This window comes from Trachemys scripta, chromosome 15 (genome assembly GCF_013100865.1).
Source record: "Trachemys scripta elegans isolate TJP31775 chromosome 15, CAS_Tse_1.0, whole genome shotgun sequence".
Taxonomy (NCBI): Eukaryota; Metazoa; Chordata; order Testudines; family Emydidae; genus Trachemys; species Trachemys scripta.
The window spans coordinates 90,504-115,424 of record NC_048312.1 but is presented as its reverse complement, the minus strand read 5'-3'; the positions used below and the strand labels follow the sequence as shown (position 1 = coordinate 115,424).

Below are 24,921 nucleotides of genomic sequence, written 5' to 3'. Positions count from 1 at the left end.
ATATGACAGTTACTCTTCATGTAGCTGTAACATCCCTTGATTCCCCCAAGCCTCGTGCCAGCCAGCCTAGAAAATACCAGTTGGGTGCTGGGCTAAACCTCTCATTTGTCTATGGAAGAGGAGCTTGCAATTGCAGTGGTGCTCTAATGCTGCAACACGCAGTGGATATTGTAACATGCTATCTGGAAATATGCCACAAGGTTGTGTGGTACCCCACAGGTACCCCGATGATAGTAGCTAGAGGCATTGTGGTTCTTTGTCATCTTCAGCTTACAGAAAATATAGGTGTAAGAGTTTGACATTCAAGAGCTGCTGGGCCTTTTTGTTCTTTAGCATGTATTGGGGGAGAACAAGTCAAGATGAGGCAACCCAAAATTATACCTAATGAGTCTCAGGATCAAATAATTATAAATTTCTCAAGTCTGCGGAATACTCCTTTTAACTAAATTGTTATAGAGAAAAACCTATGAATAAGAGCCTGTCTACACAGGGACCTCAGGAAATGTAATTCAAATTAGCTAAAGCAGTGAATTTAAAGTAGATTAATGAAACTGCATTGAACCTCTGTGTGGATGCTCTCTTTCAGAGTCAAAGTGGTCTCTAACTTCTATGATTCTGTGCTACAAGGTAGTAATGAGTGTCCAAACTTTGTTTTTGGTAATTTTGGGGTTATCTACTGTAAACCTGCTTGTTCACCATTCTATGCAAAATGAACCAAACCCAGACAGGCTTCAAAAGTATAATCATCTCCAGAGATCAAAAGCTCTTCACATATGACCCCACTGCCCACTGAGAAAGAACTGCTCTCTAACAGGCTCTAAAGTCTACATGCCTGAAACACTTGAGCAAGTGCTGGGCATCTGTGAGAGAACCCTTCTGGGCAACACTTCACTGGCACATCTCCATGGCAGAGAAGAAGAGCTTTACTAGATCAGATTCCTTTTAGCTCTTCATTCCCAACAGCTATTAGCGATTAGCCAGGTGTTCTGACTTCAAAGGAGATAAATATTTTCTGGGCTAAGGCAGAGACCCTTTCTGGGAGCTGCTTTCCCTCAGGTGCTGTCTGATGTGCTTTATTAGGTTTTAAATGAAAACACAATAAAGAGAGAATGGAGCAGAGAAAATGACCAGTTAGTCCTTCACACTTGCAGCCAATTTTTCTCTTGTAGTAAAACCTCAGTATTACTCCATAACAGGCATGTTTGTACCATCTATTTATTTCCTATTGGATTTAAACCACATGCTCCATTGTTCTCTCTACAAAGGGTCAGGGCCCTGTGATTTCTCTCTGTTACAGTGATTGTTGTTTTCTGGAGGAAGCTGGGGGAAATCTAGTCCTTCATGGATGCATCCCCTAACGCCCCTACTCTACTTGCGCTACATTGATGACATCTTCATCATCTGGACCCAGGGAAAAGAAGCCCTTGAGGAATTCCACCGTGATTTCAACAATTTCCATCCCACCATCAACCTCAGCCTGGACCAGTCCACACAAGAAATCAATTTCCTGAACACTACAGTGCCAATAAGCGATGGTCACATAAACACCACCCTATACCGGAAACCTACTGAGCCCTACACTTACCTACATGCCTCCAGCTTCCATCCAGAACACACCACACGATCCATTGTCTACAGCCAAGCTCTAAGATATAACCGCATTTGCTCCAATCCCTCAGATAGAGACAAGCACCTACAAGATCTCTATCAAACGTTCTTAAAACTACAATACCACCTGCTGAAGTGAAGAAACAGATTGACAGAGCCAGAAGAATACCCGGAAGTCACCTACTCCATGACCGTTCCAACAAAGAAAGTAACAGAACGCCACTAGCCGTCATCTTCAGCCCCCAACTAAAATCTCTCCCTCGCATCATCAAAGATCTACAACCTATCCTGAAGGATGATCCCTCATTCTCACAGATCTTGGGAGACAGGCCAGTCCTTGCTTACAGACAGCCCCCCACCTGAAGCAAATATTCACCAGCAACCACACAACAAAAACACTAACCCGGGAACCTATCCTTGCAACAAAGCCCGTTGCCAACTCTGTCCATATAGCTATTAAGGGTCACCATCATAGGACCTAATCACATCAGCCATGCCATCAGGGGCTCGTTCACCTGCACATCTATCAATGTGATATACGCCATCATGTGCCAGCAGTGCCCCTCTGCCATGTACATTGGCCAAACCGGACAGTCGCTACGCAAAAGAATAAACGGACACAAATCAGACGTCAAGAATTATAACATTCAAAAACCAGTCGGAGAACACTTCAACCTCCCTGGTCACTCAATTACAGACCTAAAAGTTGCAATTCTCCAGCAAAAAAAACTTCAAAAACAGACTCCAACGAGAAACTGTAGAACTAGAATTAATTTGCAAACTGTCCACCATTAAATTAGGCTTGAATAAAGACTGGGAGTGGATGGGACATTACACAAAGTAAAAACTATTTCCCCATGATGATTTTTCCCCTACTGTTACTCACACCTTCTTGTCAACTATATGAAATGGGCCATCCTGATTATCACTACGAAAGTTTTTTTTTCTCCTGCTGATAATAGCCCACCTTAATTGATTAGTCTCGTTAGAGTTGGTATGGCAACACCCATTTTTTCATGTTCTCTGTGTGTATATATATCTTCCTATTGTATTTTCCACTGCATGCATCCGATGAAGTGGGTTTTAGCCCACGAAAGCTTATGCCCAAATACATTTGTTAGTCTCTAAGGTGCCACAAGTACTCCTTGTTCTTTTTTAATTGGAGGTATAGCGCTAGTTGTGATGATTCCGTGACAATTGTTTGCTGTAGGAAGTTACAGGACAGCATTTCGGTAGAGGTTGCAGAGACACTTACAGAAGCTGCAGTGAAAGGTGCCTGCTGCTCCCATTTCACTATCCCAGAGGATTTTAATACATACCAGTGTCCCCGGCTGGCTCTTGGTCACTCCAGTTCTGAATTATGGTCTCTTAGTATAAAATCCTTCACAAATCAAATAAAATTGATCTTCTCTGAGTGGAGATGCTGCATGCAGTAAGAATGACCTCTAGTGGACAGACATAGCAATGTCTTTTCAAAACATCTGAGGAACACAGTCTGAGTTTCACTGGACAGAATTTGTCATGACTGCAGCGAAAGAATGGATTTAGGAGACTTTAAAGATGGCATGTGTAATGGCCTTGAGTCTCCTTATGCATCTGCCAAAGGCGAACCCTTTTTCCTCTTCCTTGCCGCAGAAAAGGTTTTCTAATGGAGCCCCACAGCACTCCCTCCTTCCTATGTGGTTTGTGGAGGGGGCTTTTCTCTCCAGGTTACTTAATTCTTTCAGTTCTAAGAAATGTTTTAAAAAGTGGTAAAAGTTTAACTGTCATCTGAGACTGAGTGGGGCTGGGAAGGGCACCATGGATGCCCTGGAGCGGTTGGCTCCTCTCTGCACTAGAGATTCAGTTATCCCTGCATTTGCAGTTGCCTTCTGTATTGATTATATGGAAATAAAAACCATTTTAATCCTGTTTACTTCCTCTCTGGCATGTGAAAGTGGGAAAGAGCAGGCTGCTGCTGGCAGAGGCAGTTCCAGCCCCTTCGGGGCCCAAAGCAGGAACACACGGACGTGTGCGCACGCACAAATAGAGGGTCCCCTGAGCTGCTCAGGGCCCTAAGCATGCTTAGGCCTGGTCCACACTAACCCCCCACTTTGGACTAAGGTAAGCAAATTCAGCTACGTTAATAACGTAGCTGAATTCGAAGTACCTTAGTCCGAACTTACCGCGGGTCCAGACGCGGCAGGGAGGCTCCCCCGTCGATGCCGCGTACTCCTCTCGCCGAGCTGGAGTACCAGCGTCGACGGCGAGCACTTCCGGGATCGATCCCAGAACATCGATTGCCTGCTGCCGGACCCGGAGGTAAGTGTAGACATACCCTTAGTCTGCTTATGCCTAGCAGCGGCACTGGTTACTGGGATGGGAAGAGGTAGGGGCAGGGGGGACACTTCTCTTTTGGGAGGTGTTAAAGGAGCATTATCTTTTTCTCATTGCAGGCAAAGCGGGCAGTGCAGCGAGGAGCCACAGCTGTCATCTTTGATGTGTCTGAAAACCCAGATGCCATTGACCAGGTACAAAGCAGGGAGCCCAGGCTTATCCCAGTCTCTGTGAGCTTTACCCTCACTGTGAGGGCTGCTATACACCAAACTCTGTGAATCGTGAGCTGTGTTCTTTGCTCTCATAATAGAGCTGTCCTAGAATAGACACACCTGCTCTTCTCTCTGGGGATGTGGTGTTTGGGTTTTTCCCTCCCCCTCTTCAAACAAGTACCCTGACAGAGCGTGATGGGGAATGGTAAAGCCAGAGAAGTCTGTCTGGTTTCCTACTTTTTAATTTGCTGCATTTCTATTTATTCTTTTTTCCGGTGGCGGCGGTAAGGTCCCAGGAAAAGGGGGATGTGAACACTCCCCTTTGCCCAGCACACACACGCACTGAGTTCCACCTCAGCCTTTTCACTCCTGTTGTAATCCAGCGCTGTGTTGTCCAGGATGCTCCCTTTACCTCCCTCATCTCAAAGGGAGAGTATTTGGTGTACAGAGTGGAGGGGATGCTTCAGTGTAGTGCCCACTAGCAGCAGCCACTGCAGTTCAGGTTGCAAAATGTTTTCTGTTTTTACACCCCTATTTTTTCACTTTTTGGACTGACATTTTCCAGGCTTTGCCTCTTGCTAGTGGAGTCAGTTTTGTGTGTGTCACTTTTATTCACTTTGGGAGAGTGGGGTTGTGTCTTTGTGGGAAGTTTGAGCAAAATCCCTTCAGCCAGTTCTGAGTTATGGGAGCAGGAAAATACTTTCACAAGTGTGGAAAAGAATTCTAACTATGCTTTTTTGAACAGGGCTACGACAAAAATAGCTCAAGTATGAAAGTTTAAATTGGGCCTGTGTGTAGTCCTCATGGGTGAAAGCCTGCATGATTAGGTTTGAAAGAACTGGCTTCAATCCTGGAAGAAACGTGTTTGAAAATTGAGTACAGAGCATGTATATTAGAGACTATCTACAAGTGGAAGTGTAAAATCTTAAAACAGATCACTTACATGTAACTTAAGCTTTGATTCTGCAACATTTACTTGCGTGAGTAATTCTTGATTTTTCACACATGGAAGGAATCCTCTAGTGTGGAAACTGGCTGGCTACAGGAGCAAGTGAAACTCTCAGAATGTTGATGCCTAAACCGCTCTCCCTAAATAAACCTTTCGACTGCCTCCTCATAGGCCCAGTCTGCTGCTTCTGTGCCACAGCACACAGCTTCTCACTAGCTCCACTCTGATCTTGAGGATTTAGCCCCCCACCCTTGGGTTCTGTTGACAGCCCTCCTTTCTCTACCCTCCTGATCTTCTCGTTTTTCCCTATCATTAGTCTGTTCCTGGGCCAGCAGGTGCAGTGGTGTGACCTGGATGCAGACATGGTAGCACAAAAATAGTGAGCAATGGCCCTGTGGGAGGTCACTGTTGACCAGGAAGAGTCCTGCAGGGGTGGATGATGGACTGAAGTCAGTGCTTCACTGCAGGCAAAGTTCCAGGAGAAAATGGCACGGTATCGAGTACGGACATGGACAGAACTAGGGCCTGTGGGACGTGTGCTCAGAATCTGCTCAAAGGGAATCTGCCCTATACTTGCAAGATGGCTGGGCCATCAAATCCACTGTCCCAAATGCCCATCACCAAATTCAGCACTACTACCCTTGACAACTGTGACCCCCCCCCCAGTGCCTTGGAATCGTTCCTTTCAGGGATATTATTCCACCTGAAGGCACTGGTTTTCTTAATGTGGTGCTTCATGTGTGGTCACGTTACAGCCCCTGGTCAGTGCTTTAAAGATATTATAAGGTGAGTCTGCACCTGCCACTTCTTTGTTGAGCCACCCACTTTCTCATCAAGCCACTCTGGTGATCCCTGGGAATAGCTCCTGAGCATAGATCTAAGTGCCCCCCCCTCCCCCAAATTCTTCCCTGTCCTCCTTGAGCTACTCTCCTAGGAAAAAGGTGACTTCCAATACATCCTGATAAATTCTCTAGGAAAACTTCTGAGAGCCTCCAGATAAGTAGTCGTTGTTGTAGAAAAACGAATCCCCTTCTTCCTCCGACTTCTCTCCTGCAGACTTGGGCTCATACTCTGGAGCGCTTGGCATAAGGGATATTAATTATCTTGTCCTGAAAGTAGATAAGGTGTTGGCATTAAGAGAGAACTCAGTGCCCTGACTTCCCTGCTAGTATTCCTCTCTTAAGAAAGGGGAAAGCAAGGACGAGGTAGTGAGTGCAAAATGCCTGGTAGAAACATGCCCCTCTCTCTCTCTCTTTTAATCAATGAAAAGTGGGATAAATTTGGCTCTGCCCATACAGTAGTCTCAGATACTTAGTGAAAGAATGTATTTACAGCGGTTATTTAAAAGGAACTTTGACACCCTGTGCATCCTGTGCCTTCACATCTAAAGCCTCCTTGTCCTGACTAAAAGCCATGACCCAGGTTTGCAGCAGTAATCTAAGGAAGAGAACTCCCTCTTCCATCCCCCCATCCTGAGAGAAAAGAAAAAGGAGAGCTTGCCGCAAAGGTCTCTTTTACTATCCTAAGGCTTCCTTTGATCATATCCTGCAAGGCTAGATTTAATGGATAAGCTCTCAATGTCAGAGCCTGCAAACTTTAAACAAAGAATCCTGCTGTACAGACAAACACCTGCTAAGTTGATCAGCCATTTTATTCTGTCACAGTCTGCACATTATGTATCGAAGAGAATGGCCACATTTTTTTTCTGTCCCGCTATTTGTTACAAGCTTACCTCCTGCTCCTAGCCGTCACTTAAAGGGAACTACGATTTGGCCTGTGCAACTCTGCATGTAGCCATTTCTGTGTCACCTCTTGACACAGGTTAAGACCCTGAACTAAAATCCTGTAAGTGGGGATTTTGGGATGGTTATCACTCTGAGTTTGCCTATCCTTTCATGAGCATTACCCTTCATGTATATGAGACTCCTTTTGTTCTAGACCATGGGTTTTTTTTCTCCTTGGTATTACTATAGCTAGGAAACAGATGTGATTGCTGTCATGGGAGGTGGTGATCACCTCCAGAGCTCCTGTGTCACAGGCATTGTTGGACAGAAGCAGTCTGAAGTTCTTGAAGACATTAGCAAGCTTTTTATGCCTGACGACCAAGTTATTTTTGTACCAATGAGCAAAAGTCACAGGTTCTGAGACCAAATTGCTTATCATCCTTCAAGGCTAAGCAAGTGTTCTCCTTGACCTGTGATTTGTCACATGAGTGCTTCTTCCTGGCACTAGGCTGCGTGACCGTGGATAGGCTGGGAACACCTGACCTATCTGGACTGTGAACCCTTGTTACAACAGAAGAAAGTTTTGGGACCCACTCCCATCCAGTCATAAAAAAATGGAGGATGGCTATAACCTTTTGACCAGTTTGAGGCTCTCGGAGGGTCGTGACCCTCAGGCTGAGAATCAGTGTTATAGATTTTGTTCCCTCATCTTTAAATTTCAAGAGAATACTTGAATTCCTAGGGGACAATTTCCAGGGTGAGTCAGGCCCAGAAAATTTCCTTTGAGGGGAAAATAAGTGTGTAAGGGTGTAGCAGTTACAAGGACAGCTGCATCTCTGTCCCCTTCTGGTCATGCCTTGTGGCTTTACCTATCCCATGGTGGTTCTGTGTCAGATTAGACCATTTGAATTTACTGCATATATGTCTTGTAACAGAGGAATCCTCTAGTCTAGACTTTTTCCCACTCTGGTACATAATATATGCTTAGAAGTTGCTAAGGTTTAATACTTTGAAAGGATCTCAAGTAGGTCTGTGCAAGGGTCCCAGAACACTTATAGGGGAAGCAGTTTGTGTGCCAAAATTCTGAGTTTCAGCTATGCTTGTGGCTGTGGTTGACACTTCAAGTTAGTTTCTAGATTAGAGAGGATTCCTCCATTACATGAAGACATTTATGGTAAATTCAAATTGTCAAATTGACTACACACGTGAATAATTCTTTGCAGATTAAGACCCAGGTGTGTACCTGTTGGTTCAAATAAGCATTAGAAGCCAAATAACACTATCAGTGAGTTTCCAACTCTGCTGTTGAAGACAGAAGAACTTATTAGCTCATAAGTCAAAGGGCTCATAAGCTAGGAACTTGAATTTTGCTGATTTAAATATGTGCTGCATAAATGTTCTACAGCAGTGGTGGGCAAACTTTTTGGCCCGAGGGCCACATCTGGGTGGGGAAAACATCTGGGTTCGGGAGGGGATGCGGGGTGCAGGAAGGTGCTCAGGGCAAGGGGTTGGGGTGCAGGAGGGGGCTCAGGGCAGGGGGTTGGGGTTCAGGGAGGGGGCTCAGAGTGCGGGAGGGGGCTCAGGACAGGGGGTTGGGGTGCAGGAGGGGTTTGGGGTGCAGGCTCCAGCCCAGCGCCGCTTAACTGGAGCGGCTCTGGGGTGGCAGCAGCGCCCCGTGCTAAGGCAGGTTCCCTGCCTACCCTGGCCCTGCACTGCTCCCGGAAACAGCCCGCACCGTGTCACATGAGTTAACTGTGATTAATCGACAGGCCTAATTTTAACTCAAGTTTTTAACTTAATTTTATGTTTGTAAAGTGTTTTGAAATTCTCGGATGAAAGGATGCACTACAAAAGGACAAGTGGTGGTGTATCTAGTGCTATCTTCATTCACCCATGGTCTCCTCTCCTTCTCTTGAAAAGAGAGTTGCTGATCTGAAATAAATCTATTTAATGGAATTTTACTGTGTTCTTGTCTAGCTGAACCAGGGCTCAGAAGACCCTTTGAAGAGGCCAGTGGTGTATGTGAAGGGGGCTGATGCTGTCAAACTGATGAACATAGTTAACAAGCAGAAAGTGGCACGAGCAAGGATTCAGCACCGGCCCCCACGGGTGAGACTTAATGTTCAGTGGGGATTGTGTTGCTGTTGCTTCATGCAGCACCTGATAATAGCATTGATTGATAACATGTAGTGTGATGCTTTCCATGAGTGCTGACTGGAGAACAGTTAGTTACTCACTCAGAAAGTATCATTGACTTCCATGGATTTCCTAAGTGAGTAACATCTCACCAGTGTTGAGGAGGAGGTTCACAGTCTGGGCCCTATATTTATTACACAGGGATTTTTTTTTTGTATTATAATGGTCCATTAATAAAGAAAACAAAACATTTAAATTAAAAAAAAAGGGGGGGGGGCGGCTAATTGTATTCTACCCCCAGGAAAGCAGGCTGTCTGATGTTAGTGAACATTTCTTGACTGCATTTTTTCACACATGGATTAACAAAGAAATTTGAGACTTTATTCTCTTTCCAATCTAGAATGGATGTTCCCAAGACATCTTTGAACACTTCCTACATGTAGTTTATATGAGAAAAGCGAACATAAAAATCAGTGCCAAATATCAGAGGCGTGTTAGTCTGTATCCACAAAAACAACTAGGAGTCCAGTGGCACCTTAAAGACTAACAGATTTATTTGGGCATAAGCTTTTGGGGGTAAAAAACAAAATGCATCTGACAGCCTGATGCATCTGAAGAAGTGGGTTTTTATCCATGAAAGTTTATGCCCAAATAAATCTTAGTCTTTAAGGTGCCACCGGACTCCTCGTTTTTATAAAAATCTGTGTAGACCAGATTTCTAGTTCATTGTTACTGTATTCCTAAAGCACCAGCTGTATTAGAAAGCATGACTCATTTGAGCAATCAGTACTTTGCTGAGGACTCAGACATGTTGATTTTACTTGCTTCAAAAATAGAATTATACCAAAAACCCACTGGAGCTGTTGGTAACTGTGATTCACTCTGGTGAAACCTGTTGCTTGTAGAACCAGCATTGAGTTCGGAGCTGCTGTAAACCTTATACTGTAAGGCTGGCCATAACTGTGTCCCATCACACACTTACGTTCCTGTGATAAATGTGACTTCCTCCCATTTTTTTATTTCAGATTGTTTGCCATATCCCTGCGTGTAAAGGACACCCCTGACTATTCGCTATTAAGTACATGAAATTTTATAAAATAATATTAATTGACCTCGCTCAGTGATATTGACTTAAGATTCTGGCTCATGCATCAGGGCTCACGAGCAACTGGTCAAGAGAGAGGCTAACATATGCTGTGGCTTTTTCCACCAATGTGGTTCATGCCCACAGGGCATTCATAGAATCATAATTATCAAGAAATTAGAGAAGGGGGAAATGGATTGGAAAGGAATAGCAATGGATTTGAATGTGATCTGCCTGGGGAGATAAGTTAAATTTCTTCTGTCTTCTTCAGCAACCCACAGAGTACTTTGACATGGGGATTTTCCTTGCCTTTTTTGTGGTGGTCTCTCTCGTTTGCCTCATTCTTCTCGTCAAGATCAAACTGAAGCAGCGACGTAGTCAGGTAAGAGCTGCCTGAGCTTGGGATCAATAATGATACTTTCGTTGCACTCTGACTGCTGCTTCTACCTTCTTCTAGAGAGTTGGGTCAGTGCTGTTGAAGAGAGAGAAGGGTTCACTGTCTGGAAAAACAATCTTTGTGAAAAGGGTATTATCCAAAGATGCACGGCACTTTGAAAAGGTGTGGAACTTTATTAAGAGACCTGCTATACTCTGCTGTGCTCGATCAGTTGATCCTTGGGTTGGGAGTGCTACAGAAACTGTAGTTATTCCCAAGTGGAGAAGGGAGAGAAGCTGATTGGAGTGGTGTTGATGGATTCTAACAAAGGATAGTGGCTTCAAAGCAGGTTCCAAGCTTGTTGGGTGTATAGTATGTGGATTCTCAAGATTTCCATCTGGAATTAAAGGAGAGGCAACTTCCTTTTAATGAAAATTTCCCTTGATTCCTAGAGGGAAAAGATTTCAAGAAAAGAAGCCTGGTTAGGAATCATCCTGGGAACAGAGAGATTCAGAGGATTAAAGCTATCTGACGGGAAGGCTGAGTAGGAGAACAGTGTAACAATCAGATGCTAAAGTTCCCTGCAGTTTGCATTTGTCATCTGTCCTGTAATTCCCCTGCATGCATATAGGGTCTTTCATCTGGAAGGAGGCCAAACAATTGTGTACTCATAGAACTCCTTTAACCCTCACCTCTGTGATGGGACTCGCCAGGCATTCTGGACCTACAACACTGCAAAGCAGGGATACTAGAAAGGAAAATGATAAATCCTGTATTCAAATAAACCTACAATTTGAATTGTAGGGAAGCAGCATGTAATTATCTGAGTTGGCGTTGTCCAGCATTCCAAACCTCATAAAGAGTGCCAAAGGATATTTAATCACCACATTCATTTTACATCTTATGCTCGAGGCACAGTCTTTCAGATCACAGGGCCTAGAGCAGTGGCTCGCCTCTCAACCTTTCCAGATTACAGTTCCCTTTTCAGGAGTCTGACTTGTCTTGCATACCCCCAAGTTTCACCTCACTTAAGAACTACTTGCTTACAAAGTCAGAGATAAACATACAAAAGTGTCACAGCATACTATTATTGAAAAATTGCTTACTTGCTGATTTTTACCATATAATTATAAAATAAATTGATGGGAGTATAAATATTGTACTTACATTTCACTGCATAGTATATAGAGTGGTATAAATAAGTCCTTGTATGAAATTTTAGTTTGTACTGACTTCGTTAGTGCTTTTCATGTAGCCTGTGTAAAACTAGGCAATATCTAGATGAGTTGATGTACCCCCAGGGGTATGCGTACCCCTGGTTGAGAACTGTTGACCTATAGCACCCTGATGGAGCATTAAAGTCAGTACTGACCCACGTTGGAAAGTTCTCTCTGCTGAGTCATCTTGTTAGCACTATGTTGGGGCATTGGGGTCTGCACCAATGTTTCCTCTAATTTTTTACATCCATGTGTGGAATGAACTTTGTTATGTGCACCAATAGGAAGATGATGTGTGGTGGGGGTGGGGCCAGGGGCTGGGGCAGAAGATTGGAGTGTGGAGGGGGAAGGGAAGGGCTCCGGCTGGGGGTCAGGCTCTGGAGTGGGGCCGGGGATGAGGGGTTTTGGTTGCTGGAGGGGGCTCAGGGCTGGGGCACAGAGTTGGGGGGGGGGAGCTCCAGCGGGGGTGCAGGCTCTGGGGTGGAGCCGTGGATGAGCAATTTGGGATGCAGGCTGCCCCAGGGCTGCAACATGGAGAGAGGGTTTCCCCCAGCCCTCTCTCACCACAGCTGCTCTGGGGCTGGGGGAGAGGTGCCACTCCCACCCACCTGCGTGACCCTTGATAGCCTGCTGCGCAGCTTAGTGGGAACTTAGGTCTGTGCTGACCTATAAAAGAGTATATCCCATATTGGGTCACAGATTCAGAGATTTAAAAGCCATAAGGAATCATATGATCATCTAGTACAACTTCCTGCACAACACAGGCCATAGAATTTTACCCATTAATTCCTGTATCATGGCCATATCATCTGGATGAGCTAAAGCAGGTCTTTTAGAAAGACATTCAGTCTTGATTTAAATATTTCACATGATGGAGAATCCACCACATCCCTTAACATGTTGTAATGGTAATTACCCTCACAGTTAAATTCAGACTGGAAATAAGGTACACATTTGTTTTCTAGCTTCAGCTTCCAGCCATTGGATCCCGTTATGCCTTTGTATGTGAGATTGAAAAGCCCTGTACTATCTAAAATTTTCTCCCCACATAAGTGCTTATAAACCGCAATCATGTCAGCTTTTATCTTCTCTTGGGTCAACCAAACAGACTGATCTTCTTACCTTCTCACTATCTAAGGCAGATTTTCCAGACCGCAGATCATTCTTGAAACTCTTTTCTGACTGCTTTCCAGTTTTTCAACATCCTTTTTGAAAGGTGGATCCGGAACCAGACACCATTTTCAGTAATGGTTTCACTAGTTCCATATACTCAGGTGTTACCACCTTCCTGCTCCTAGGCATCATTCCTCTGCTTTTATACATGCAAAGATCATCTTAGCTCTCTTAGACACTGCATCACACAGGGACACAGTTCAATTGGTTGTCCATTTGACCCCTAAGTTCTTCTCAGAGTCCATGCTTTCCAGAAAACATTCTTCCATCCTGTGTGTATAACCTACATTATTTCTTTCTAGATATATGAACTTCTACATATACTTCAAATAAGGCTACGTTTTAGTCACAGGTATTTTTAGTAAAAGTCATAGACAGGTCATGGGCAGTAAGCAAAAATTCACTGCCCATGACCTGTTCATGACTTGTACTATATACCCCTAACTAAAACTTGGGCTGGGGGGCCACGGGTGCTGGAGGGTGGGGCGTGTGGCCTGGAACCCCCGCTGGTGCTGGGGTGGGAGGGTTGGCAGGGCTGGCAGGCTCCCTACCCGGCTCCACATGGCTCCTCAGAAGTGGCATGTCCCTGCAGTTCCTAAGGGGGCTCTGCGCGCTACCCCTGCCATGAGCGATGGCTCCGCAGCTCCCATTACCCAGTCCTGTGCCCCCTCCCACACCCAAACTACTGCTGCTGCAGGGGGTGGGTGTGTGGTAGCCTGAGACTGCCCCAGCCCCGGAGCCAGCCGCACTGGCCGCTGCAGAGGTCACAGCCCAGCTTACCAAGGAATTGAGACCACTAGGTCTAAATGACCTGTGTCTGTCTGTCTTTTAATAGATGCTGTATAACATCTTACGTAGTTACTGTAGAAATAGAAAGTATTTTGTCATTGGTCTTTTTCTCCAAATAGAGAACAAAAGTTCGTCTTGAATACTTGCCTTTTCTGATTGATTGTTGACAATTTTACCATTTCTACTAACAGACTTATTACTGGGTTGTTGTTTTTTCTGTTTCATTATTCCTTTTTTATTGTCCTTAACCCTACTATCCAAAGACTTTTCCTTGGCACTTTTGACTTCCTTTATCAATTTCTATTTTATAGTTATTGCTATCAATTTCCTCATTTGCTAAATATATTTTTTATTTTGTAGCGGTGCTTTCATTCCTCTTTTTAGTCAGAATGGCTTTTTAATTTAAGAAGTCTTCTTTTGTGATTGTAGAGCTGTAGGTGTTTTGGGGATCTAGCAAAATAAAATATTCTTAAACTATTCCCAATTATCACTCACATTTTTCTGTTTAAATTTTTCCTCTCAATCAGTTTTGCTCATTTTTTTTTTTTTTCAGATTTGGAAAACTACTTCTCTCCAAGTGCCGCGTGTGTGCGTGCTCACACACTCATAGCTTTTGTTTAGTTGGTTTTTTGTTTCTGTTTTTTAACTGGTTAGGACTGTGTTCTGTTTGCACAGAGAATGTTTAGTTCAGTGATAAGTTGATCACACACACTCCTCCCTGTAGCGCATGTCATTTCCAGAGGGTCTCCCGCATAGAGAGAAGCCTAATCAGGATCTGCTTAGCTTATGAGGCTTGACACCCATCTCAGCCTGAGGAGATATGGTTACAGATGTTAATTGTTAGGAACAGCATTATTTTTCTGCTATTCCAATTGCCTCAAGCAGCAACATTGTGTTTTATATTGTAGAATTCCATGAACAGGCTTGCAGTGCAGGCACTGGAAAAGATGGAAACCAAGAAGTTCAAGTCCAAAAATAAGGGTCATCGTGAAGGAAGCTGTGGAGCTCTGGACACACTAAGCAGCAGTTCAACCTCTGACTGTGCCATCTGCCTGGAGAAATACATTGATGGGGAGGTAAAAGACAGCAGTTTCTCTAACCTGGTTGGCTGATGCTGCTGGGCCAGTTTTGGCACAGTTGTCACCTGATGAGTATTTGGTGGCACATGAACCAAGAGTGGGGATCAGTGGGTAGGAGGTGTGGCAGTGTTGGTTGCATGCAGCTGAAAATGTAGGGAGGTCTCCCTCTCCAAAACTGGATCTGATAGACCAGGGGTAGTTTAATGGATGCACCATGGGCCAAATGTGGACTGCTAGATGCTTTTGAGTGGACCCCGAAATCTCTTTATTTACTTATCATTATTGTTATTTTTTATTATTATTTTCTCTGGAGTCTGGACCTTGGTCACCCTGATTTCAAGAACTATGTCAGCAATTACATTTTGTATGAATGGGTCATCTCATAGCTCCGTAGACTCATTCAGGAAGAACAACAATGACCGCACTGACAACAGAGCTATTTGTCTAGTTGTGTTGATTGAGCTGCATGTTTTTGTACATGGCACTGTGCTCCCAGCTGTGCAATGCAGTTCTTATCAAAGTCATGGACATCCACCCTGACAGCATGGCACCATGTAATGCTCAAAGATCGAGTCACAAATATTTCTTGGGTGCAGATTTTGTTTGAGTATCTTTAGAAGTGTTTCATCTGCACTCCATGCCTGTAGTTGCTAGATCTTAATTCATATATAGAATTTGTTTTGATAAATGGGTCTCAGGTATACAAATTACATAATCAGTCCATCTCAGTTGGCAACAAATCAAAATCCAATGACCCTCAATACCAGCCAAACCAGCTTGCACTAAGACTTCTGTGTGGGACACCTGGTCCTGCCATTTGGTGCCCAGCAGTCATTGTAGGTGTCACAAGTGGAAACTTCCAAGCTTTTTAATGTGCCGTTGATAACAGGTCCATGTTTCACACCTGTAGAGCAATATCATGAGGACAACAGCATTATAGATTTAGATTTGCATCTGTAAACAGATTCCATGTTGCTTCCAGATTCAGTGATAAAGGCAACCACATGATGTACTGGCTTTCTTAATTCACATATCCACTCTGTGATTGATTTGCACTTAATCGTTTAACATGCTGCCAAGATAAGTAAACTGTTTGGCAGCTTGGAGTGTGGTATCTTCCAAGCTTATTGATGGTTCTTGGGAAAGTTGTTGAGGAGCTGGCTGGTACATAGCTTCAATTTTTGTTCGGCTGAAGGTAAGGCCAAAGTATAAGCAGCCTCAGCAAAGCAGTTTGTAAGATCTTGTTGTGCTGCTTCAGAATGTGCCGTCAAAGGCGAAGTCCTTGCCAGAAAGCAGTAAAGTGTTGCTCTAGGAACTGCATTCTTGATGCGTGGGCTGCTTTTAAAGAGTGAGATATGAAATAAGATCAGGATGTAAGGATGTTTTCAGATCCATAGGTTACTTTACAAATCTAGCAAAGCAGAAAACCACTGCTTGCTGTTGCAGGCAAAACCACTGCTAATTCCATAGTTCCCATCCAAGGAACAGGGTTATGTCAGAATAGGTACAAAGTGCCACACCCCAGTAATCAGTTGAAGATGGCCAGCCAATGAACTGAACTGACTGAGTATATACAGCCTTGGCTGTACACAAACAAAGGTAAAGACTTAAGTCTGAGTACATTCTTTTATACCCAAGATGAGAGCTTGTATCAAACACCCCTCTCCTCTGATCCGATGTTTTATGACCAAATACAAGATTCTGCCTTACACCGTTAATTATATAACTTATCTATTTATTAACAGTAACAAAACTATCAGTCTTAATGTTTGATAGAGACTTTGGGGACTTCCTGTGTTTACCCTGATTATATTTGGCTGGGTCATCGTAATCTTGCATCTTACTTCATCCTTGGAACCTCATACCCAAATAAGAGGCATTCTAAGGAGTGAAATAACAAGATACTTAGTAAGCCAAAAACCTTGTTTTGCACTTCTTCCCAAAAAAGGATTATTCAAAGATCTTCTGAACCAAACTAAACTAGGCCCACATTTATATTGAGTATGCATTTGCTTATATATATTACTAGCTAATATGTGAAACATGTGTATGTATGATCCATTAAATACACTTAGGCCCTAACCATTTTACATGAGATTGATTCGGTGAACCTTTGTCTCACCTCCTTATAGAGGAAATCCTTTGGAAGAAGCTCAAAGTTCCAGAAAATGACTTCTAACCTCAGCCTCCATCCGTGTTAGTGCCATAGTGAAAGGTGCCCGGCTGCCATCTCCCCTACAACAACACTCAGAGGAACTAAGGAGGGGAATGAATCAAAGAGCATGGCCCCAAGGGAAGGGGCAATCTAAAATCTCAGTGTGAAGTTAGAAGACGCTGGATTTAAAAAAAAAAAACACTGCCTTTTTAAAAATTTCCTCCCCTCAAATAAAAACTACATCCTTTGTCAGACATGAAAAAATAAAATAACTGCTGCTGTAACTCAGTGCTGCACGTGCACAACAGTCAAGAATGCACTGAATGTGGCCCTCGGGAACACTGCCAGACAAAGCACAAAACTAGCTAGAACTGTTGGGTGCTGCTGGAGGTAGGCTGAGGCTTCAGAGGGAAGAGTAGCTTGAGAGGAGGACAGGATGCAACGGGGAAACGAGCTCAACAGGGTTGCTGAGCATAGAGATGCTCACCATATGAATGAACACAAACTCTCTCCAGCCACTATGCTCTTAGTTATTTGTTAACAGAGGTTGGTGGCTTTTCCACCCCTCTTCTAGCAAGAGGCTGGGAATTGACCTGATATGTAGCTAAGCCAGAAGAGCTAGGTGTGGGTTGCGAGTATTCGCGCCTTTTAGGGAGAGTCCTCTAATTTTCTTCTTTCTCCCCAACAGGAGTTGCGGGTGATTCCCTGCACTCACAGATTCCACAAAAAATGTGTGGATCCCTGGCTGCTGCAGCATCATACTTGCCCCCACTGCCGCCATAACATTATAGGTAAGTGTTGCCCCTCAAATGCACACACCCAAATAGTGCCACTTCTGGACTTCTCAGCTCTCTGGATGGAGGGTAAATTGTATATTTCTGTACACTCGTAGGAAAATCTCTTTGGTGATTGGTCTGTATTGTAATACAATCCTGGGACTTCCTTCAATGATGCCAGCTGGTAATAGAGGTCAATTAAATAAGTTTCTTTGAGAGTGACCCCATGTCCTAAAACAGCCAAAACACTTCCCTACCATATCTCTTATCCTGGGCATATGTCAGCCAGAGGGCAGCATCTTCAGCCTGTGTAGAAAAGAAGCATAAATAAAATTCACCCAAGTTCACTGTATTTATATGGGGAAATACAAAGAAAAGCAAATTAATTAAAAGCAGCTGGTATGTGGGAGGGAGTTGTAAAATTCCTGGATTCCTCTGTGCAGCAACATAGAATGTGGTTCTTTCATTGACTTTTTAAAACATTTTCCATCTAAATAATTTGTAAGAAGAATGGAAAAAGTTGGGCAGAGATGAGTGTTACTAACCCAGAGGGCTGGGAATGCTGAGTAGGCAGCATCTTTTGCTTATGCAGAGGAAGGAGCTGAAGTCACTGCTCTTCCTCCCCTGGTCAATAGACCCAGGTGTTTCAAAGAACTTCTGGGCAAGTGTGCTTGTGTTGGTTGTGTCACTTCTCTGGAGCAGGCTGGCACTTTTACTCACTGTTGCAGTCTGCCAGGTAACAACCCCTCAGCAGAGTGGCTGCATTTCCAGAACACACTGTTTGTTTTTCTCTCCATCCAGAACAAAAGAAGGGAAATCCAGGCCCAGTATGTTTGGAATCCACCAACCCAGTGCGCAGCCGGCAGCAGAGGGTGATTCTGCCAGTTCATTATCCTGGCCGAGTGCACAGGACCAGCCAGATAACTGCATATCCCACCCGGACTAGCATGGACTCCCATGGAAATCCCATCACGGTACTTACAGTGGACCGGCATGGTGAGCAGAGCCTGTACCCAGCACAGTCCCCTGCTTACATCCAAAGTTACCAGCCTGTTCACTTGGATCATGCCTTGAACACACATCGCTGTGGCCTGGAGCACAGAGCTTATTCTCCAGCTCATACCTTCCGAAGGGCCAAGTTCAATGGACGTAACTTCTCCAAAGCAGCTTGTTTTTCCCAGTATGAGACCATGTACCAGCACTACTACTTCCAAGGCCTTAGCTACCCTGAGCAAGATGGACAGTCTCCAGCTGGCATTGCCGCAAAGGGTCCCTCCCGTGCCTTCCAGCCTGGTGGCAGCATGCTGTTCCCTCCTGTGGTACATGTAATGCCCTCCTCCCGCTTGGAGAGTGGCAGCACCTCCAGTTTCAGCTGCTATCATGGTCACCGCTCAGTGTGCAGTGGTTACCTGGCTGACTGCCCAGGCAGTGACAGCAGCAGCAGTAGTTCTGGTCAATGCCACTGCTCCTCCAGTGATTCCATGGTTGACTGTACAGAGGTCAGCAACCAGGGGGTCTATGGGAGCTGTTCCACCTTCCGTAGTTCTCTGAGCAGTGACTATGACCCTTACATTTACCGCAGCAAGAGCCCCTGCCGAGTGGGGGATGCTGGTGGCACAAATCGAGGGACGATCGTTCTCCTGGAGGGCCCCCATCAGGATGAGCTTCTGGCACATGGGCATGCTCTGATGGGTGCTGACTGTCGACCTGTGCCAGCTTCTTCCTCAGGGGACCAACTTTCTAACTGCAGCATGGAGATGAACTACAGCAGTAATTCCTCACTAGAGCACAGGGATTCAAATGGCACTACCTCAGAGGGAGGCCTCGAGGCTACTCCCAGTGCTGCCTTGGATGTTAAAAGGAACTGGAAAGGTCCAGAAGTAGCAGGACCTCTGATGGAGCAAGCATGTGCTTGCTGCTTTGAGCTCCAGCACTCTGCCCTGGAGCCCAGCAGTGGGACAACAGACTGTGGTGCACTCTTCTTGGGCTCCCCACTTTGGGGAGGGTGTGGCCCGGGGCTGGAGCAGCAGCCAGGTAGTTCCCCAGGTTTGTACAGTATTAACTCAGACCACTTGCATAGGACAGATGGGGTGAAATATGAGGGCTTGCCCTGCTGCTTCTTTGAAGAGAAGCAGGTTGCCTGTGGTGGCACTGGTAGCAGTGGAGGTGGTGGCTGCTACACAGAGGACTATGCGGTGAGTGTACAGTACACACTTCCTGATGAGGCCTTGCCAAGCTGCTATAGGGGGGTGCGTGACCTAAGTCAACGCATTCCTATCATTCCTGAGGACAGAGACTGTGAGCTAGTCCTGCCAATAGAGTGCCGAGGGACCCATGAAGGCTGTAGTTCCTGGGATGGGACACCTGAAATGGACGCTCATCTACACCGCCAAGGTCTAGGAGAGCTACAGGAAGAGAGGGAGGTGTGCTACCAGGCAATGTCCTTCCTGCAGCAGAACTGCTCTCAGGACGAAGAAACAAGGATGCTCTTTCACAACCCCACCCTGAGCTCCCAGGAGGCAGTAGCAACCACAAAAACTGCAGGTAAGAGTCAGACATGTTTTTTTCCCTGCACCTTTCAGTCTGAGTATGGTGAAGAGAGCATCATATCGGCTGCACTAGTGTTCACAGAGATGGTCCACACATTATGAAAATTACAGCTCATGCTCTGGAGAAGTGGAACTGCGCATGGTTCCACCCTATAATATACATTTTTACAAAAACTGCCTATATTAGCCTCTTCTCCTCAGAAAATGTCCTCCATTGCTCCCCTGCTGCAGTTTCATTGGTGGGAGTGCTAATGTGCCATCTAGCCATGCTCGTAGCAGCTCTAGACACCAATGGTGAAAACACAAGTGGCTGCTGGCACCTAATCTAAACTTGGGCTCCCACCATTGTCACAGCCAGTGGCGCTGAACCAGTATTAGAAGCAGGGAAACTCAAGAAAAATGGCCAGTGCAGAAAAGGCCAAAGTGCCATGCATGGGGTGTAGGTGAGGAGACTGGTGACCCTGAGGAGGCTGAAAAGGGGTGATGGAAAGTCTGGGATAGCCTCAGAGGAGAGTGCATGGAAAGGGAGGGTGGTGCAGGCCCCCCTGATGCTTCAGAAGTGTGTGTGGGAGCGAGTCTGGACTGGTGACAAAGTAATTAGTGGCAGAGGAAGAATCATCACTTGGGCTGCTCCTTCTTCTTCCCCAGACCTCTTTCTTGGATGTGCCTGCATTATGTCTAATAATTTCTTTTATCCCTTCAGGCTCTGGATCTCACCCCCTGGAAAGAAGCCAAATGGGTGACTAGACCTGGCCAGACTGCCACAGATAGACAAGGAGAGCTTTTTATGGAGGCTTCAAATTATGCTGGACTTTCTTTCAAACTTTTTTAGCTTTGACAAACACACAAAAGTGGTAATGTAGAGAAGCCCCTCCCACCCACCCCACCCCACCCCACCCCAGCTGGACCGAGCCTCCCCTCCATTCCTTGCTAGCTTGATGCCTCCTTCAGTCCTGGGTTTATGTAAGTGAACAAAACCCACGCAGAGCAGCTCTGAGCTCTAGTGCTATTTTTATACTAGTGACAAAAAGTGTTCTTTAAATATATATTTTTTTAAAACCATTGTGCCAGCTCTTGCTGGGGCAGGTGACACTGCTGCATTAAACAAGGCACAGCATGTATAGATACTAGGGCTGTCAGTTAATCACAGTTAACTCACGTGATTAACTCAAAAATATTAATCGCGATTAATTGCAGCTTTAATCACACTGTTAATAGAATACCTATTGAAATGTATTAAATATTTTGGATGTTTTTCTACATTTTCAAATATATGGATTTCAGTTACAACACAGAATATGAAGTGTACAGTCCTCACTTCATATTTATTTTTATTACAAATATTTTCACTGTAAAAACCACAAGAAATAGTATTTTTCCATTCACCTCATATAAATACTGTAGTGTGATCTCTTTACTGTGAAAGTGCAACTAACAAATGTAATTTTTTTTTGTTACATAACTGCACTGAAAAACAAAACAATGCAAAACTTTAGAGCCTACAAGTCCATTCAGTCCTATTTCTTGTTCAGCCAATCGTTAAGACAAACAAATATGTTTACATTTACAGGAGATAATGTTGCCCAGTTCTTATTTACAATGTCACCAGAAAGTGAGAAAAGGTGTTCGCATGGGACTTTTGTAGCCAGCATTGCAAACTATTTATGTGCCATATATGCTAAACATTTGTATGCCCCTTCATGCCTCAGCCACCATTCCAGAGGACATGCTTCCATGCTGATGATGCTCATTTAAAAAAAAAAAAAAAAAGCGTTAATTAAATTTGTGACTGAACTTTTTGGAGGAGAATTGTACTTCTCTGGCTTTGTTTTACCCACATTCTGCCATATATTTCATGTTCTAGTAGTCTCGGATGATGACTCAGCACATGTTCATTTTAAGAACACTTTCACTGCAGAATTGACACAACGCAAAGAAGGTACCAATGTGCGATTTCTAAAGATAGCTACAGCACTCAACCCAAGGTTTAAGAATCTGAAGTGCCTTCCAAAAGCTCAGAGGGATGAGGTGTGGAGCATGCTTTCAGAAGGCTTAAAAGAGCAACACTCCGATGCGGAAACTACAGAAACCGAACCACCAAAAGAGAAAATCAACCTTTTGCTGGTGGCATCTGACTCAGATGATGAAAATGAACATGTATCGGTCCACACTGCTTTGTGTTATCAAGCAGATCCCATCATCAGCATGGAGGCATGCCCTCTAGAATGGTGGTTGAAGCATGAAGAGACACATGAATTTTTAGCTCATCTAGCATGTAAATATCTTGCTACAACAGTGCCATGCGAACACCTGTTCTCACTTTCTGTTGACACTGTAAACAAGAAGTGTTAGACCCGAAATAGAGGTCTCCCTGTGGGATGGGGAGCAGGCAGATACCGGACACACTGTTGGTATAGAATACTCTAAATGCTCACAAACCTTATTCACTCCACATTCACATCCCAAACATACTATACCAGAGTCCAAAGGTCAGAATGGTCCCGATAGCCAATCGAGATTCCTTCCATCCATATGATCATAAGATGCGGGGAGCCGGCAAAAACCACATCTATATCCACACAGGGCTCTGGATCAATAAACGACTCAGATTTGCAGAAATCATAGGCAACCATTTCTAGTCTATTCAATCGCGTCATCGTCTTCTTTGCCTTCTACCCACACAGTTCCAAAGAGACAATCCTGGGTGGGCTGCCATGATCCAAGGCGTGCCATTTCCTCCAATTCTTACACAATTTTATATCAGTCCGGCTGGTGGTGTTTCCTTTTCTGCTGATTCTCCGTATTTTTCTCGGAACATAACAAGATTGTTTTTACTAATTTATTTGTTTTTGCACAAATAGTTCTAATAGTTCTTGACCTTAAGTTCTTTCTTCGGAAGCCAGCTTGCAATGCACGCATTCATGTCAAGCACACGTCATTCATACCAGGACTCAATGATGTATAACATATTACATGGATATATGAATCATAATGTATATACATAACAGAATAGAAGCGGGCAGTATTATCTCCTGCAAATGTAAACAAACTTGTTTATCTGAGTGATTGGCTGAGTAAGAAATAGGACTGTGTGGACTTGTAGGCACTAAAGTTTTACATTGTTTTATTTTTCAATGCAGGTTTTTTGTACATAATTCTACATTTGTAAGTTCAGCTTTCATGATAAAGAAATTGCACTATAGTACTTGTGTTAGGTGAATTGAAAAATACTATTTCCTGTTTATTTACAGTGAAAATATTTTTGTAATCAAAAATAAAGTGAGGACTGTACACTTTGTAATTTAAATCAATATATTTGAAAATGTAGAAAACATCCAAAAATATTTATATTGTATTCTATTATTGCTTAACAGTACGATTAATTGTGATTAATTTTTTTAATCGCTTGACAGCCCTAATAGATACTAATCTCTCCCTAAACAAGTGCAGGCCTTTGATGAGCTCAGGGCTATACCTGCCTTAGAAAACAAGTCAGCACCTTGAGTCAAAACTAGTCCAGGTGGATACAAATGATAAATCCATTCTTGGAGGCTGCCCTGTCCTCCTTGTGGCAAATCTCAGTGGCAAGCAGGTTTTAGAATCTTTAAGGGGTGGGTGGAAGATTGGGATACGGAAGTATTTTTGCCCCATCTCTCACTCCTCAAACAGCTTGGCTGCTAGGGGTCTGCAGACAAGGTCAGCTTTCCTGAAGGAGTGCATATGTGAGCTCATGTGAATACTTTCACTGTCACCTGCTGACAAAAGTTAGGACCTTTTGCGCCTTCAGGCCTGTGGAGCAATAGGGAACAAGTGACTTGCTACCACATCGAAAGGCTGAGGGGATAACAGCTTCCCATAGAGAACCCCAGCATTCCTACTGCAGTTCTTCTGGAGAAACTGTAGCAAGAGAAACTGGCACATGTAGTGATGTATTGCTTGTATGATATTTGTGACTTGTTTTGGGTCAATTGAGAAAACACTTGGATGGGGGTTACTGTTTTGTTTCCTTGGAGACTGCACATGGATGATAATAGAATTAGTGCTTTCCGTCAACTAGCACATCTTGCATGTATGCACATGCATAGAGTTTTAGTTCCCAGAGTAAAGACTGGGTAAACTTGCTTTAGTCATTCTCTTTTTCTTTGCTGGAAGAGATATGGATGATGTAGCTTCCATAGATCAGTCTATCTTACAGGATTCTTTGGCCTATCCAGCCTTGCCTGTGTTCATGCCTTTGCGTACAGAGAGCACTGCATACCCTTAAGTTTGGGCACATAGATCTGTTCCTGTTTTTCTTATAGTGGGGAAGTTTTGTTATCATGAGATAATGCACATCATCCCTTCCAATAGCAATCGTTTCCTGTGGAAACTGGCTTCTGGATAAGAGGCCATGGCTGTCATGCTGTGTGACTGAGAACACAGTATGCACTTTTCTGTCTGTCTGGTGTATTCACACAGCAGGGATTTTCTTAAAGGGACCCGAACTAGTTTGTGCCCACAATGTAGGTCTTGTAAAATATGATTGGAAATGTTTTCATTACATTAAAAATAAAAAAATTAGTGATGTTTATTTTTACTGAAACATTGCCCTTTATGGGACAGCATTGGGCTAGTCATGGGAACCAGGAAAAGGATTCTAATCAGTCTTGATGGATGTCCTGGATGAATGGCGGGGGGGGGGGGGGGAAACAGAGCTTAAGTAATACAAAATAATTTGGATTTTTACATTTTTCACTTCTAATACTCTACAGTGTTCCAAAAAAACCCACTAGGAAGGA

The 24,921-nt window shown here is 44.2% G+C and overlaps 1 protein-coding gene across 1 annotated transcript in view; it reads left to right on the top strand.

The window, feature by feature from the left end:
- The window catches only part of ZNRF3 (zinc and ring finger 3), a 197,656-nt gene extending 176,281 nt beyond the window's left edge, over positions 1-21,375 (top strand). Inside the window, exons 3-9 of the mRNA XM_034791197.1 lie at positions 4,044-4,118; positions 8,787-8,918; positions 10,301-10,411; positions 14,493-14,660; positions 17,507-17,609; positions 18,396-20,138; positions 20,847-21,375. Of these exons, the coding sequence (XP_034647088.1) occupies positions 4,044-4,118; positions 8,787-8,918; positions 10,301-10,411; positions 14,493-14,660; positions 17,507-17,609; positions 18,396-20,138; positions 20,847-20,890 (2,376 nt within the window). The 3' untranslated portion in view covers positions 20,891-21,375. The remainder of the gene's footprint in view (positions 1-4,043; positions 4,119-8,786; positions 8,919-10,300; positions 10,412-14,492; positions 14,661-17,506; positions 17,610-18,395; positions 20,139-20,846) is intronic.
- The last annotated feature ends 3,546 nt before the right edge of the window (positions 21,376-24,921 follow it).